The following is a 17,652-nucleotide window of genomic DNA, read 5'->3' as shown; positions in this document are numbered from 1 at the left end:
GCAGGGACTCTTTGTGTTTACATAGCACAACGGAGTGCCTCTAGACACTACTTTAGGGTTCCCAGGTCCCTGAAAACTGGGTACCTGGCAACCCTAAATGGCATCCAGACATAGAAGCCAAAAACCGGACTGTCCGGGTAAAAATCAGGTGGGTAACAACTCTAGTTGGCCTACAGCATGGTGTTAAAGCTGGTGATCTGCGGAAAGCCTGGAGTATGGGAGCCAGAAAGTGAGAGATGAAAAGGTAAGTTGCACCATAAATGTACTGAGTGGTCCTCTTACACTGATTATTTGAGGCATTAGCTTGACCTATTAGTATATTAACTACCTATTTGCAAGTGCTATGGAAAGTACACTCTTCAAAGAACACTTCCCTTTTACACTGCTGCATAGAAGCTTCATAAAAAACAGCAATGGAAGATTCAATAAAAAAGCTACTGTGCAATAGTGTAGCACAAAGATGTTACGTATTGGAGTTCTAATGTCCAACTACTGAATGTCCAATCCTGACTAATGATATCATGAGAATTCCTGGATGGCTATATCCTTACACTGCATGGTTTCATATGTATAATACAAAGGAAGTGTGTATATAGTTTAGATTGAAACTGTTAAATTAAAACATCAGTTGTAATTTTGTAAATTTTTAATTACCAGAGCAGTAACCACTGAATATTCATATCTTGCCTTCTCCCTGTTCATTCTGTGCAAATAGTTCCATTTGGAAATTGCATGGCAGTGTTTAGCTTTACTAATACATGTCCTTAGATTACAATGTCAAAAGTATGACCTAAACTTTACATTGTTCAAGTTGTAAAAATACATTTGTTTTATGTCTTAAAGATGTCTAGAGCTCCTTGGCTGTGTTTAAAAGGTACTCAGATTGTGTTTAAAATGCTTCATCTAAACACTTAGGCTGTAGCGTAAACATATTTTATGTCAGCAAAATGTGTCGCTCAGGGGTGTGAATATTCCACCCCCTGAGCAAGGTAAATTACACTGACATAAGCACTCATGAGCACAGTGCTACGTCAGTGGGAGAGGTGGTTTTATTATGCCTTGGTATCTGTATTATGTATCAGTACTGCTGCGCCTCTGTAGTGCTGTACGTATAGATATAGCCTTAAAGGCATGGCTTTCTAAGCTCTCTTCCCAACACTATATTGCGATATCTGTAGTTGACTTGCCCTGATTACTGTGCCGCAGCATATTAAGGCCTTAATCTGTGTTCTCTGGTGGAACAAATGCTTTGTTTTTATCGGTATTGTTTATTTTTACAGCAGTTAAGAAGTTGATGTTGGCAGAAGAACAAACAGTAGAGGACATTTTTTTCAGACAAGCAGATGAACAAAATTTTTAGGCTGTTCTTTTCTATTTTATATATTTCAAAATCCTCTATAATAAGAAAATGGGAACCAGATTTTGGAGGAGAGGGGGAGTGGAGATGTACATTTTTGCCATGTTCGTTATCTCCTATTGAATTAAATATTCCAGCAGTAAAATGAAACCAGTTCTATATTTTAAGATAGTATCAATAGCTGTCTTACAAATTTGCAGATGTGTTCTTTCTCAGATGTTGGAGAAATCAGCCAGAATACATCCCACTCACTTAACGGTTTTCCAAAGGAGGGGACAGAGCATGGGTTGTACAATAACATCACATTTTTAAAGATAAGGCTCCTCTGCAGTTCGATTCCCTTCTGCCTGTCAAAGATAAAATACATTTTTTTAAAAGGGCACTGGATTCTGACTACACACAACTAATATTTCCTGTTTCATTCATTCTATGTCTGCAATCAAGACCTCCAATTTTTTATTGGATGTTTCAAGGTTGATAGACCAGAGGTGAGCAAACTGCGGCCCATGGGCTGAATCCAGCCCCTCAGGGCTTTGGATCCGTCCCGCAGCATTGCCCACCCCTGTGGTGCTGCAGGCCCTGCACCGGCACCATGTCCCTGGGCACCACCATTGCCCTTGCCACCAGGCACCGCCCCCCGCAGCACCCATTGGCCGGAAATGGGGAACTGTGGCCAATGGGAGCTTCGGGGGAGGTACCTGGAGGTGCGGCAAGTGCAGCGAACGGAGCCCTGTGTCCCTCCCTTCCCCCAGGGGCCACGCAGGGACGTGGTTCCGGCCACTTCCTGGAGCAGCGATTTGTGGGGCTGGGGCAGGCAGGGAGCCTGCTCTGGCCCCAGTGCACGCTGCTGCCACCCCAGAGCCGCTTTAGGTAAGTGGCGTCGGGCCGGAGCCCGAACCCCTCCTGCACCCCACCCCGCAACTCCCTGCCCTAAGCCCCCTGCCTGCGCCTTGCACCCCTTCTGCACCCCAACTCCCTGCCCTGAGCCCCCTGTTGCACCTTGCACCCCTACCCCCTGCCCTGAGCCCTCTCCTGCACTCCGCACCCCTCCTCTGCCCCAGTCCCTTGCCCTGAGCCCTCCTGCACTCCACACTCCCTCCCGCACCCCAACACCTTGCCCCAGCCCTGCATACAGTTTTCCCACCCAGGTGTGGCCCTCGGCCCAAAAAGTTTGCTCACCCCTGTGATAGACTAAAATGTGGTGGTATTTTCAGTCTTCATACTTTATTTATTTGTATTACTGTAGCACCTAGAAGCCCTAGTTATGGACCCATTGCAGTAGGAGCTGTACAAACAGAAGAAAACAGGGTACTTATTCACAAAAGTTGATACAGGATGGTGTCACTAACATGTATTGCAAGTGAGTCCCCTTGGCCTCCTGCGTGGATATACCCTAAGGTAGAGCAAGTATTGATATACCCTTCATTTTTTCTCATAAATCTGTCTCCTTAGCAGAAAATAAGTCCTGCTGGAGCCTGATAGAACCTCTGTCAGGAAGCACTGAATGGGCACGTTCCGGGCCTGCCCTGACTACGTTGCCTTCCCAGCCGTAGAAATGTCAAACTCCAAACTCATGAGTTAGGCTCCAAAAATCATGAGATTGGGTTAAACTTTTTGAAATACATTTTGGGCTCTTTTTACATCCCTTCTGGGTTGTGACTCTCAGAGGGTGCTCTCCTTTTACATTTTTTTTAAGCATTTCTTCTCTGCTGGAATGGATGGAAAGGTACTTTTTTTTTTTTTTTTTTTTTAAATGGAAACTGAGGTTCTCACATATTTACTTGGCTCCAGAGGCTGGGGCTTTCAGAAACACCAACTGAGACTAGTGCTAAAATTGCAAGAGTTGGCAATGCTGCAGCCCATGCTTGTCATTTCCTGGATGGTGCTAGTCCCTTACTGCTGCTTTGGCAGGGACTAGGTTGGGGCAGCTTCACACCACACTACTTGTCTCCCTGGTGAACTTTATGCCATTGGCAATCTCCACCAGGGCTTACATCAGCATGTGCATTAGACAGCACAAACTCTGGTGAATCTAGCCAAGTGTGCGGGTGAAATTCTAGTGAAGTTTGATATTTTCTTCCAAAACATTTATTTTAAGGCAGCGCATCTTTATCTTTCTCTCAAGGCAGTGAAACTAAACAGACAGCCTAATTAAAATCCTTCAGTAGCATTCAGAAGGTGTATTGGTGAAGGCGGATTCGGGAAGAAAACAGATTTTAGCTTGTTTTCCAGTGAGTAAAAATACTTAGTGTGTCATTTAGACAGCCAGCAGGAAACTTTTTTTCCCCTCTTTCATTTTTGACACAGTGTAGCAATGTGTAGTTGCAATTCCCCAGATAGTCAGTGCCTTTTCCCACACTCATTCCCTCTGCAAAAAACAAGATACTTTACTATAAGTTTATTGCACACCCAAATGTGTACAATATCTTTAGTTAATAAAGGCATGCATTCGCTACTGAGGAATCATTAAAACTAAAAGTTATATTGGTTAAATGCTGTGTTCTATGTATTTGACTTATTAGTATGTGTCTAAATTTTACAGAAAACTTTTCTAGTAATGCAGGCAAGAAAATTAGTTCTCCCAAAGCGATGTAGATATCACATTCACTGTTGTCTTAACTCTGTTTTTTTCAGGTTATAAACTTTGTACTAACAGAAAAAGAGGATTGGTTTAGTTAGCGGGTCAGACAGGCCCGGGGGCTAAATTTCAGCCATACGTTAGTGCATTTAATTGACACTGACTATTGTGTACGAGCCTCTCTTCCTTTTCCTCCTTCCCCAAAGCTGTAAACAAAATAAAAATGGGTATTCTGTTGGGTTATGCCATAACATCTGTCCTTTGCTAAGATGTTAAAGGGATTACTACAGTGCAAAAATTACTTTGTTATGGATCTATGGTACAAATCCTGACATTATGGCTTGCGGGGGGCTCCATGCAGGCCCTGGGGTCTGACCACACAGAACTGCTGGCAGGATCAGGGCCACATATTAGGCACTAATGTAATAGAAAAAAATTAGAAGTAGTATTTATGTGCTGAATTTGGAAACTAAATTGCAAACTTCCTTTGACATTCTGCACACAAAATTGAAAAGTGGAATTAATCATACAATACTATGAAATAAGCACACTGATGTTTTTTTTCTTTGTGTTTGTGTATGTGTTTTGGAAACTACAAAAACTGAGTTGCTCTAGGGAATTTTATCAGAAAATTCCCACCAGAGTTATCACCTGTTCTATAGTTAGTTATATGTAATTTTGGTGACAAAATTGCTGGAGACTCTTGGTGCCTTATCAGTGGGAATGGTTTGTATTTCCTAATGTAGACAAAGCTTTATTGGGACATCTTGATGGCTTCAGAGACATGCTAAGTTTTCCACTGACGACAAGAGAATTTGATTGTTCACAGCACATTCTCCTAACCTAGTGTTTAGTGTGTAAATATTCTGGTCGCTCTGTTAGGGATTCTTTAATATTCTGTTGTAGCCAAAAATACAATATTTTCAGTAGTACTAGACAACAATTGGTATTCTGACAACTGTATTAATGAAAGACTGAAAGCATAGTGGTTCTAGCAAAACTGCAAAATTTATTAAAATGATTGTTTTCCAAAAATGATTAAAAGTAAGTCAGTTGTGCTCTAGTAGTTGTACCTCTTCTCCCTTTTTTTTTTTTTTCTTTTTTTTGCGGGGCATACGTAAGCAATCCCAAAAACCTGTATTAAGCAAATGCTCCAGATTTGAAAGAATCTTGTCCCCTCATTGGCCATTTTGGGTCAGGTGCCAGCAGGGTTACCTTAGCTTCTTAACCCTTTACAGGTGAAAGGATTTTGCCTCTGGCGAGGAGGGATTTTATAGCACTGTTTACAGAAAGGTGGTTACCCTTCCTTTTATATTTATGACGGTGTCATAAATATAAAGGGAAGGGTAAACCCCTTTGAAATCCCTCCTGGCCAGGGGAAAGCTCCTCTCACCTGTAAAGGGTTAAGAAGCTAAAGGTAACCTCGCTGGCACCTGACCAAAATGACCAATGAGGAGACAAGATACTTTCAAAAGCTGGGAGGAGGGAGAGAAACAAAGGGTCTGTGTCTGTCTATATGCTGGTCTTTACCGGGGATAGACCAGGAATGGAGTCTTAGAACTTTTAGTAAGTAATCTAGCTAGGTATGTGTTAGATTATGATTTCTTTAAATGGCTGAGAAAAGAATTGTGCTGAATAGAATAACTATTTCTGTCTGTGTATCTTTTTTGTAACTTAAGGTTTTGCCTAGAGGGGTTCTCTATGTTTTTGAATCTAATTACCCTGTAAGATATCTACCATCCTGATTTTACAGGGGGGATTTCTTTATTTCTATTTACTTCTATTTTTTATTAAAAGTCTTCTTGTAAAAAAACTGAATGCTTTTTCATTGTTCTCAGATCCAAGGGTTTGGGTCTGTGGTCACCTGTGCAAATTGGTGAGGCTTTTTATCCAACATTTCCCAGGAAAGGGGGGGTGCAAGTGTTGGGAGGATTGTTCATTGTTCTTAAGATCCAAGGGTCTGGGTCTGTAGTCACCTAGGCAAATTGGTGAGGCTTTTTACCAAACCTTGTCCAGGAAGTGGGGTGCAAGGTTTTGGGAAGTATTTTGGGGGGAAAGACGCGTCCAAACAGCTCTTCCCCAGTAACCAGTATTAGTTTGGTGGTGGTAGCGGCCAGTCCAAGGACAACGGGTGGAATATTTTGTACCTTGGGGAAGTTTTGACCTAAGCTGGTAAAGATAAGCTTAGGAGGTTTTTCATGCAGGTCCCCACATCTGTACCCTAGAGTTCAGAGTGGGGGAGGAACCTTGACAGACGGCTACCATTTCCCTTTCTATATACCAACACAGAATATGTTGGTTTGAAGATTTTGGTGGGTAAATTGCAGAGATTTTGAAATTTAAAAAAATCTTCCAAATGTCCATTTAGTCAAGATGGAATTTTCAGGAACACACAGTAATTAGACTCTTCCTGTATCTCAAATTTCAACCTTTAAGAGAACACACACAATTGTCTACATTTGATACTTAATATTCAAAGTTCTAGCTATGACAAAGAATATATCTTTTAATAAGATAATTAACAGGTAAAATTGACCTTTGTTATGCGTAACAAGCATGTAAAATACAATTTGATCATAACTGTTCGTAGAGTGATTTCTACAAATACTGAAAAGTTGTTTGTCATTACTTAGTATTCTAGTCAGGAAGGGCGGATGAAATGGGTCCCCCAGATGCGTTCTGATGCACTTCCACATTTTTCACAAAACTATTTTCACTGGAGTGGGCTTATTGAATTCAGTGGAATGCAGAGGTGTCAATTCAGGAACATGGTCTAGTGGACAAAACACTGCTATTTATGTAATTTGGAGTCACATCTGGGTTCTGTTCCTGACTCTTCACTCTGTGATGTGTCATTTTCACTATATTGTAAAACTGAGAAACATACCTACCTATTTATACACTTCACAGGAATGCTGTGAATCTTAATTCATCAGTATCTGTAAAATGCTCTCAGATCCCAGATGGAAGGTGATGCAAAAATGCAAAGCATATTACAGAAGAGGTTGCTTTGGGATAAGTGCATGATAATTTGTTTTTATTTTTGTAAATAATACAACATGTTCTCATTGAGCGTTGAAACTACTCTATTTTCTAAGCTTTCAAAAAAGTAGCTCCTGTATATCCATAGAGGGCATAAATCTGTGGTGCTAGGAGGGACCTGAAGAACAAAGTGGGATATGGAGCAAATAAGGGTGGAGAGAAGAAACGTTGTCTTGCTCTTCAGCAACTTAGCTATCAATTCTAAGTAAAACTTCTGTGCCTGTGCCTGGAAAACTGAGGTTCCCAGGAGGCACTGCTTGGAAGCTGTTTGGACTTCTGAGATGTAAGGGCTTCTGCTACCAGGAGCCCTGGCTACAGCTTATTCTTGGTACTCTCCATCACCTTCATTCTTCCCTGTGAAAGACTGGCTTTCTCATCTGTTCCCCGAGTACACCTTTTGGCCTCCCTCTATCCACTGAAAGCTGCTTCCCAATAATTTCTATCCCCTGTGATTGTGTTCTTCCTCTCTTCCCTCCCTCCTTTAACCCCCAATAGTTATCTACGTTTGGAAGTTACAGAGCCTTAGGACCTGTTTTTTTCAGAAGTGCTGAGTGCATTCAGCTCCACTCATTTTAATTGGAGTTGTGTGGGGAGTTCAGTCCCTGTGAAAATCTGACTCTGAGACTTTCATCTCATCTATCTACCCTCATTCCTTCCTTCCCCCCACCCCCTTCTATCATGATTTGGGGCATGGAGGATTCACTTGTGAGTCCATATGTTTGTGAAATTCGAGAACTATTGCCTTTGTGACTTGCCCAGGCAAATCACAATCTCATGGTGTCCTGGACTTTGGCAGATGTAACTGAAATTTCTAAAACTTGGTGTTTTGAGACATACTGATAGAGAAATTCTTCAACACCTATCTTGTCAAAAGCACCCGCGCTTGGTCCACATGTGGTTTGTCTGCACTACAACATAAGCCTGGGCTCAGACTCCAGTTTGAGCCCAATTCCACCCCCCACACACACATCTTTCTCTTGGGCCAGTAAATGCTCCCTAGGACCTGGCCAAGGGGAGGGATCTAAGCTGAAGTCTCACTGGGACTTGGGTCCAAACACTGTCATTTTGTAGCGTGGATGCAGTTCTCAGTCAGGTCACCAGACTCATGCCCGCGAGTCTGCCAATATTATCCCACAATCCTGTGGGCCACAGTTTGTTGGCCTTTCTATCCCAGACTACCCAGTTGATGTCGAGGAAACAGAAGGAACCCTCCTGGTTCAAGTACAGCTGCTCAGTGTTTAACCCTTCCATTTTATTCTGACCACTGAACTGGAAGCAGATTGAACCGTTGTCTGCATTAGTTATGACCAGTGACAAGAAGTCCTTTGTGCTAGCGGGTCACGGGATCACAGTCAGATTGCGGTAAATTTCTGGTGTGAGACAAGCAAGACGTTCAGCTTCAGTAAGAATTCCAGAAATGACCATGTCTACCAAGAAATAGTGGAGAAGCTGGCAGTGTTGTGGATTCAATGAACTAGTGACCTGATTGCGAACTATGATCTGACAATGAACTAGTGCAGAGCATGGATCCAATGGCTCAAGACCGACTATCATAAATTTAGGGAGGAGAACCATACCTCTGGGAGCTCCCCAGCATCCTGTCTCTTTTACGAGGACTTTGACTGGGTGCTTGGAACAGTGACTGGCACTGACCCCCCCCCCCCACGCCCCTCAGCAGTTCATGACAGCCTGATCAGTTGGGATGGTGGCCTTCTGACCCTTTAATCTAATAATTTAGATTCTGGAGGGGAGCCAGCAGCCACTGGCTCAGGCTAGCAAAGTGACACTGGTGCTCATGCCCCTGTGAATCTCACTTCGAAGGAAATTGGATCCAGCAGCTGAGGTGGAGAAGAACAACATCTGCTACATGTAGTTGGTGCTAATCCCTGTGTATCAGGAGGGGAGTCAGAGTAGCTGAGTGAGTGAATGAATTCATCAGGGAAGTAAGGAGAGGAATGAGGAAACCTCATAGGGTAGGGCGTTTGCAGAAGAAATGGGAAAGGATGTGTCAGAGGAAAGTATGTGGGAAAAGTGGCATGGCACGGGAAGGGGATAACTAAATTTTGTCACTGGAAAGAAGGACGGAGTCTCTTTAAATTTGTGCTTTGGGATGGGTCTATGGAGCACTCTGGACCTGGTTTGTATAGCATTTTGAGATCTACTGATGAAGAATGCTCCGTATGTGCTGGGTATTATTTATTAATTATAAATTATACATTAAATAAATGTAAGCCTAAATATCTGTTTCTGTGGAAATGAGTATTCCCATTTGCTTTTGCTTTTCAAACGTAACAGTAATAGGGAAGATATTATTTTGGAAGAAAAATGTTGTAAACCTTGTTGGGAGGTAGATTCCCAGCTAATGCTTGTTTCACATGTCGGTAACTTGTCCAAAGTGCTAAATATATACTATATACTCTGACATCTGCTACACCAAATAAAACTGCATAGCAAATTATAAAAGTGAAAGCATGTGTGACAATTAAACACCAAAATCTGAAGCATGAATAATTATTTTCTCCCCCTCACTCTTTTCCAAGATAATCTGAAAATCTAAGGGCCATTTGAGCCATTTACTCACATTTGTGAGCAGTTCCTCACCTGGGTTTCCCCATTGACTCCAATGTCTGGTGAATAACTGTTTACCAATGTAAGGGATTCACAGTCTGGTCCTAAACTTGGGACATTTCATTTTCACAACAAGTCTTAGTAATAGTTTAATGTTCCAGCGTCAAAATTTTTGATGATTTATCTCCCAGGGTAAAGCACCACTGTATATATTGGGCCAGAGAGTGCCATTATTCTACTAAAAGAAAAGGAGTACTTGTGGCACCTTAGAGACTAACCAATTTATTAGAGCATAAACTTTCATGGGTAAAAAACCCACTTCTTCAGATGCATGGAGTGAAAATTACAGATACAGACATAAATATACTGACACATGAAGAGAAGGAAATTACCTCACAAGTGCTGACAGGGCCAATTCGATCAGGGTGGATGTAGTCCACTCCCAACAATAGATGAGGAGGTGTCAATTCCAGGAGAGGAAAACTACAAAAGCAGTTTTCCTCTCCTGGAATTGACACCTCCTCATCTATTGTTGGGAGTGGACTACATCCACCCTGATCGAATTGGCCCTGTCAGCACTTGTGAGGTAATTTCCTTCTCTTCATGTGTCAGTATATTTATGTCTGTATCTGTAATTTTCACTCCATGCATCTGAAGAAGTGGGTTTTTTACCCATGAAAGCTTATGCTCTAATAAATTGGTTAGTCTCTAAGGTGCCACAAGTACTCCTTTTCTTTTTGTGAATACAGACTAACACGGCTGTTACTCTGAAACCTGTCATTATTCTACTACTGAGTAATACTGTACTTGGTGAGTAGCATCATTACTTTAAGAACTAAATGCAAAGGCCATTCAAGTCAAATGGTAGTAGGGTACTATTCAGTGAGAGTGGCAGAAGTTGGCTCATATTGTGGCTGTTAAGAATTCTATTCTAGAGAGTAACTTAAATTTCAGTAATATTCTTTCCAAAGTACAGTGCCACTTTATCTGCAATATCTGTGAAACAATTAACTTGTATTAGTTTTCACTTTGTTTTTTACTAAGCCTGAAGACTTGCAGATATAGTGCTTTCCGGAATGAAATTCATTTTTTACCCTTGAGTCATAGGAGACACTCTGTCCTAGAAACAGATAGACTAATACTGTATTCCATTTTAGCATAGAGCCACTCACTAACAGGGCTGTTTGGAATTAAATTTGGCGACTTGCCTGGATATATTCTGTTTTTAACAAGTACTGCTTTGTGCTTTAGCACCCTGTGCTCCCACCCCCAACTTTGTAACTGGAGGGAGGAACAGAGGGAGAGAAACAAAAAACAAAACAAAACAAAAAAGCAGCTGTTAGAAAGAAAATGGGGAGAGAGAGAATAAAAAGAGAGGGGAAGAAAAAAGAATTCTTCCACAGCAGCTGTTAAAGTTATTAAAAGAGGAAGGCATCATTTTAAATCAGGTCACTCTTATTTAATATTGAGAAGGCTCTTGAATGTTTTTGATTATATTGTTAAATTAAATATAATAATTTTTAGGGTGTACAGCTACATTTCCAATAAAATCTTAGAACATTTGTTTACCAGGGAGCAGAGCCTGTGCTAAAACAACAGTTAAAACAAATTCAGATTTAGAATCCTGTATTTTAAAACTCATAAGTATGAATTCCAAAGTAACCTTTTTACTCTGTTTTGTGAGCAGAGGTATCTTGCAATGAGGAATGAAAGCTGCTTATTGATTTGGATTAAAAAAATCATAGCTTGACAAAGGACTTGGACAGAAACAAGAGTCATAGCATGTACCTTGAATGTATTTTTAATTTGATTTTCATATTCACAGCATTTAATTACTGTCAGTTGTCCGAGGAAAAGTGCCAGGGATTATTTTTGTGAAAATATATGTTCATAGAATATCAAAGTAGCTGAAAGCAATAACATGTGAAGGAGAGCAATGCTGTGCCATTGGTAAGCTGTGTATAGTCAGCATGTTCTTGGTAAACCAATAGAAGAACATAAATTGTACTTTTAAAAAAAAATAGTTCACAGATGAAATGATGGATAACAAACTGATACTGAGGCTGAATAGCATCACTGAAAAATGCTTGGCAGTTTGCCCAAAAGATGCTGATTTAAATCCATCCCTTGAACAGAATATGTGTAAGTCATCCTGATTAAGCGATCATAAAATACTAAAATTAATTGTCTTGAAATAGTTGCCCATTAGGCTGTAGATTTATATTGCCCATTAGTGATAGAATGGCACAGTGAAGGTTTTTATAAAATATATAATTCTGTCTGCCATATAACTGATATGTAGGAAAATTGCAGGGCTGTGATCTCTTCTGTATATACTACTGAGAATATCCTACCAAGTGCGATCTTTTCAAGGTATAATTATGTGCAAGTAAAACACATTCTTTTGGTTGATACTGTGCAGCTGGATCTAGTTCACAAAAGGGAGGATAAATGGGAATAATCACCTTTGGCTTTGTAAATATAATCTCACAGGTGTGCACAGATTTGGGGGAAACTTCACTCTATAACAGGAAAAAAATGAGCTGGCTCCATTTTAGTTTTTATACTAAAATAACTTCCTGAGAATGGGGTAGAGCAGCCAGGAATTCCATTCTTAATATTTATGTAGATAACCTTCAATACACACAGCAAAATTAAAATGTAACCACCATTAGTCAATATGGGCCTGGTCCCTGTGAGGTGCTGAGCACCTCGAACTACACAAGGTTGGGTGCTGTCTTAGATAAATGAGGTTTTGTTTAGTCAAAAGGGAAGATGACAAGGTAGAAATAAATTAAAATACATAAATACAATCGTTAAAATTGTTAAAAAGAAACAAAAGGGGGGAAAAAGAGGCTTTCCTCCACCTCCTTTGCAGTTTGAGTAAAGCAGCGGAGAGAATTTGCTTCAGTAGCCCAAATTGAAAATCTAGAGCTGTGGACTCATTATATATAGAACTATTGTACAATTATTTTAAATGTTGTTACCTTAAAAAAAGGGGAAGGGGGTCTGTTTCCAGTTTATATATCTAAGCTAATTCAGTTCAGAATGAAAATTTGTCTGAACTAGTCTGTAAGCTTCAAAATAGTTAGGTACAATCTTTAAAAGTGATCTTCCAACTTGTTTATAAAAAACAATTCTTTTAAAAAAATCTGCGGTATTGAGAAGTAGGTGTATGGCCCAACTACTTATTTCACAGCAAAATCTATGCTAAGGGAACAATAAGGTTGCAAAGTGAAGCACCTTGAAATTAGAGGCAATAGGATATTTTCTGTCAGAGAACTATCCACAATGACTCCAAACTCTCTCTTTCTTGAGGGGTAACAGCTAGTATCTTGAGTGGTAACAGCGACATTAACTCCCAGCAAAGTACTTAATCATGTGAGTAAATCCCGCCAAACTAGGACTGACTTCAGTAGAACTACTTTTATCCTTAAAGTTACATATGCGCTTTGCTGGATCTGGTGTAACTGTCTCAAAAGCATTTGGTTTGAGGCTGTTATGTGAAAATGGACAATTTATTTGTAAGCAACACTAAATGACAGAAGAAATGAATGTTTTCAATGTTTCTGCAGCCGTGTCAGTCCCAGGATATTAGAGAGGCAAGGTGGATGAGGTAATATCTTTTATTGGATCAACTGCTGTTGGTGAAAAGGACACGCTTTCAAGCTTACACAGAGCTCTTCTACAGGTCCGGAAGGTGAAGAAGAGCTCTGTGAAACTTGAAAGCTTGTCCTGTTTACAAACAGAAGTTGGTCCAATAAAAGATATTACCTCACCCAAATTGTGTCTCAGAAGAAATGAATGGCATTTTAGCCTGCTACTGTCCAAATTCCTTCTTTGACTGTGCTCATCCAGATGTGCCCACACTGTACTTTTGAGAGGAGAGCATATTGCTCTTCCAATCAGTATGCTGTCCCTGAAATGCAGAGTAGTATGTAACTAGTGTTCGGGGTGACTCGAAGGCTGATAAACCAAGAGTCTAATGTTCATTTTCTTCAAAGAGATGTGCTGGTCACTTGATGTACCCCAGATTTGTAATTGCAGATGAGATCAATAGTTTGTCCTTGGGGGAAGGGACATACAGCAGACATGCCACACAACTGTATTTTTAAAACTTATTTGGCTATTAAAAAATCAGAACCATCGCATGTTCTTGTCAGGCAGCCATTTTGGTTGTCCTTGGACAAGTCAAATTTTTATTAAGTAATAGCCTGATTGCCACAATAGTAGAAAAACTTTTACTGATATTTTTGTACATCTGAGTCTCTTCTAGAAATCTTCCTTGTGCTAAATCTAATTTTTTCAAAATCTATCACGGCACAGTTAATAATTTGAAAAGTAATAAATACAGTTCCTTTCACTGAGCTAGATTCTTGAAGAAAATCCTCAGTCCAACGCAAGGAAAACTGGCAGTAGGCTTGGATTTTCCCCCTTCTGCTCCATATTGGTATCACTCCAGTGGCTTCAGTGGAATTTTGCATTTCACATCAATGCATGCAAAGAGGTTCAAGTTTTGTTTATTTAATATTTGCAATTATAAATGTAAAGGACCAGATATCACTACTATCTTTTACATTTACCTTTCTGACCTAATGACGTTACACATATCAAGATCATCTTTTTGAAAAAACAAATCCTAGATGGGATTAGCACTCATCTGCAAGAAACACAAATGAAGAATCAACATGATAAAAATAGCTTTCTGTGCTGCAAAAATGGAAAGGACACTGACATATTTTACATTAATGAAAAGTGCAGTGTTGGACTTTCCTTCCTCTTTCTCCTGTTATCTTTAATTGGTCTCTTCAGTTGATTTTTCTAAAACTTACATGTGCTTCCTTCTGCTCTTGACCACCTGGCATGAACTATTTACCTACACTGTGCGGTTTGATTCTCCAGAAAACATTTTTTACTCGACTAGCAAAACCAAAAAAAGTGATATTTCCAGCAGCCATGCAAAACTGATGCCAAAGTATTGTATGCAAAGGCGCTGAGAGGTATGGTGGAGGACAAGGGAGTAATTTCATGTTGTATAACATTGTTTGCCTGGGAAAGCAGAATTTGCTGCCTCCTGCATGCAATCTTTTTAGCTATAAATGCTTCCCATTTTTCCATCTTCTCTCTAGGACATGAATCCACATGGAAAAACCTGCAAATTCAGTCCTCCTAAAGCAGAGGCAACAGCACCTGATGATAGCACTTGGAAGATGTACAATTACAACGCTGCGTACCAGGATTTCTTTATAACATTTCTTAGTCTGAGTCAGTTGTTCTATTTAAATAATCTTCTTTTTCCCAGTGAAGCATTAACACACATTCTGCAACATTTTCTACTGTGTGTGTTGTAATTGGGTGTAATGCATTACTTTATACTATACATTTTAGAAAAATTTCAGCTATTAAAATGAAAAATTAATGAACACTTTCTTCTCACATAAAAGAAAATGGCTACTACACTGTGCTAAATTGTGACACCCACAGAACTATGATGGGGGCAGTGCAGAGTCACACCACCTTGTGGTGAGTTTGAGCAGAGGATGTTATCTCAAGTACCACTGTGTGTTCCAGAGAGTATAGGGGAGCCATCTCTTCAGGTGGTGCAGCACACTCCATTCTCTGCAGGAATGTGTGTGTTGAGGGTGGGCAGGTAGAGACAGGGTAATAATCAGTGTGAATAGAATTCAAGAATTCCTGGTTCTGTTCTTTAATCCGACATATCACATGGTTGCTGTTCGCCCCCAGTTTTTTCAATTTCATAAATGTGATTTTATTTATTTATTTATTGCAAAAAGTGACTTTGTGATTCTTTTAAAAAAAAGCAAACAAACTTCCAGATATTGAGTAACACTTTGCCAGACGTAATTTCAAATTATGTTCAAATTTTAAAAGAAATTGGTCCAAATTTATGGAAGGTACTCACACTCTAAACCAAATATATTTTGCATGGATGGGGAGGATGGAAATTGCACTGTGAATATTTTGTCCAGCTCCAATTATGATTTAAGATGTTAAATTTTGTTTTTTGTCTGCAGATGCCTACATTCATGTATAACTGTGCCCTTGATTAGAATACAGATTGTTTCCTTCGCACAAACTGAATTAGAAGTAGTTTATACAAACTAATTTTTACTACACCATCAAAGCGTGCATATTGTACTGTATTCTCTCCCTCAGATCCTAAAAAGAAAGTGTCATACCTGTGTTTAATTTGTTTTTAGTTCCCACTAAGTGTGCCAGGTGTGTTGTTCAAGCCTTTAGTTAGCAGAAGAATGAAATTGCTATCCCTGTTAACTAACTTTTATCCAGATGGTGTCTGTGTGTATCTTAATTGTAATATAGGTTAGTACATTACAAAGTTTGCTGTTGGGTAAGATGTTGTTTTTCACAATGGGAAATGGCTTTCATGGCAACTAAGTTTAAGGCTCGTAACCTATGTCTCTGCCTGTTGGTTGAGAATTGCCACACTAATTGCAGAGGGGTTAGTATGGCAGATATTTGTGGAGTATGTTAATATGCAAAAAGAAAAGGAGTACTTGTGGCACTTTAGAGACTAACCAATTTATAACCAATTTATTTGAGCATGAGCTTTCGTGAGCTACAGCTCATGCATCCGATGAAGTGAGCTGTAGCTCACGAAAGCTCATGCTCAAATAAATTGGTTAGTCTCTGAAGTGCCACAAGGACTCCTTTTCTTTTTGCGAATACAGACTAACACGGCTGTTACTCTGAAACCTATGTTAATATGGTGATTGTTTGTACAGCACTCAGCACAATTGGATTCTAGTCATGACTGTGTGTTTTGGGTGCCACCACAGTGCAAATAAAATTAATATTGAAACATTTAAGGGGCATAATCTTAATTATATTGCTTCCTCTGTGTGTGTGTGTGTGTATATATATATAGTATGCATGTAAGCAGAAAAGCATCTACCTTAGCAATCACTTTCTCCTAAACCTAAAACACTGAATTTCCACACACGTGTTGAAGCAAACTTCTCTTTGTGCAATGCATTGTACTCGTGGCTGGAGTGTTTTCTTCTTTTCAAGTCAGACATACAGTATATAACTTGGAAGGAAAAATAAAATCCCTTTTTAAGGAATAAATAATAGCTGTTGTACTAGCACTGCCAATCTAACCTAGCAGTTTAACTCCTGAGTTACTTGAGAAAGTTTTGTTCGACATTTTCAACGTCTGAAAGTTGACTTCAGTCTTTTCACTTGATGGCATTAACTACTGAACATTGTTAAAGGGAAACTTTACATGTTATGATCTGTCCAAGAAGTACAAATAAAGTTTTAAATTGGCATCTGGTGTCATCTGGAACATATTTACACGCATAATAGATGCTGAGTTACAACTGCATGAGATTACAGGAGTATGGAAGTGATGAGTTGTCCATTTGTCATTTTTTCCTTCAGGATTTACGTGTAGGTTCGTCATGGTCTCTTATAAGATGGATGACTCAGTAATGATTTATTAAAGAACTTTTCCTTTGGTTCTTCCATGTATTCGTACAGGGTTTTGTACTGGTAGCTTCGGAGCATCCACCATCCTTAACTCCGGCTGAATACTGCATTGATACAGATTTTGCATTTAATAAGTGTGTATAATATTTAAGCAGTAACTAATGAGGCACAGAGTATTTTTGGGGGATTCATAATTGGGTCTGAAGGGTTCATGCCAGAGATACAGCTGTGTGTCAGTAACCTCAGAAACCTCATTGGACATTAATCCTGAGAAAATGCCTTGTATTAAGGTTGATATTGTTGTCATAAAATGAAAATGAAAAATCAGAGGCATAGGGATTTTATTTTAAACAGTTGATGCATTTTTAATTGTATACAGCAATCAGTTAACTGTACATTAGCCAATCAGATTACTTGGTTCATCTCTCAATCTCTTGGAATGAATCTTTTTCCTGCTCATGGCTGAGATCTTCACATGTAGAAGAATTTGACTATGTACAGGTGTGAAACTAACTAACCCCTCCTTATTGCCCAAGCTAAGAGAAATTCACCAAGTAAAGTAACAAAATATAAATGAAGAAAAATACATTGGATTTTAAATAATTTCTCTGAATAATCCATGATATTTATTTTCATT

The 17,652-nt window shown here is 39.6% G+C and overlaps 1 protein-coding gene across 8 annotated transcripts in view; it reads left to right on the top strand.

The window, feature by feature from the left end:
• Positions 1-17,652, top strand: part of GPM6B (glycoprotein M6B) — a 137,168-nt gene that overhangs the window by 19,445 nt on the left and 100,071 nt on the right. For 3 of the 8 annotated variants that reach the window (XR_012160183.1, XM_073355213.1, XM_073355174.1), the window contains exons 1-2: positions 2,671-2,755; positions 14,675-14,810. The exons of 2 other annotated variants lie outside the window; for them this stretch is intronic. Coding sequence is in view for 5 of the 6 variants with exons in the window: in XM_073355213.1 (XP_073211314.1) it covers positions 2,693-2,755; positions 14,675-14,810 (199 nt within the window). In the remaining variant the exon portion in view is untranslated. Of the gene's footprint in view, positions 1-2,140; positions 2,228-2,603; positions 2,756-14,674; positions 14,811-17,652 lie in introns of those variants that run through there. 3 more of the 8 variants (XM_073355194.1, XM_073355204.1, XM_073355240.1) reach the window with 3 other exon arrangements.

The sequence above is a fragment of the Lepidochelys kempii genome, chromosome 1 (assembly GCF_965140265.1).
Source record: "Lepidochelys kempii isolate rLepKem1 chromosome 1, rLepKem1.hap2, whole genome shotgun sequence".
Taxonomy (NCBI): domain Eukaryota; kingdom Metazoa; phylum Chordata; order Testudines; family Cheloniidae; genus Lepidochelys; species Lepidochelys kempii.
The sequence above is the reverse complement of the archived record's forward strand: the minus strand, read 5'-3'. Positions and strand labels throughout refer to the sequence as shown.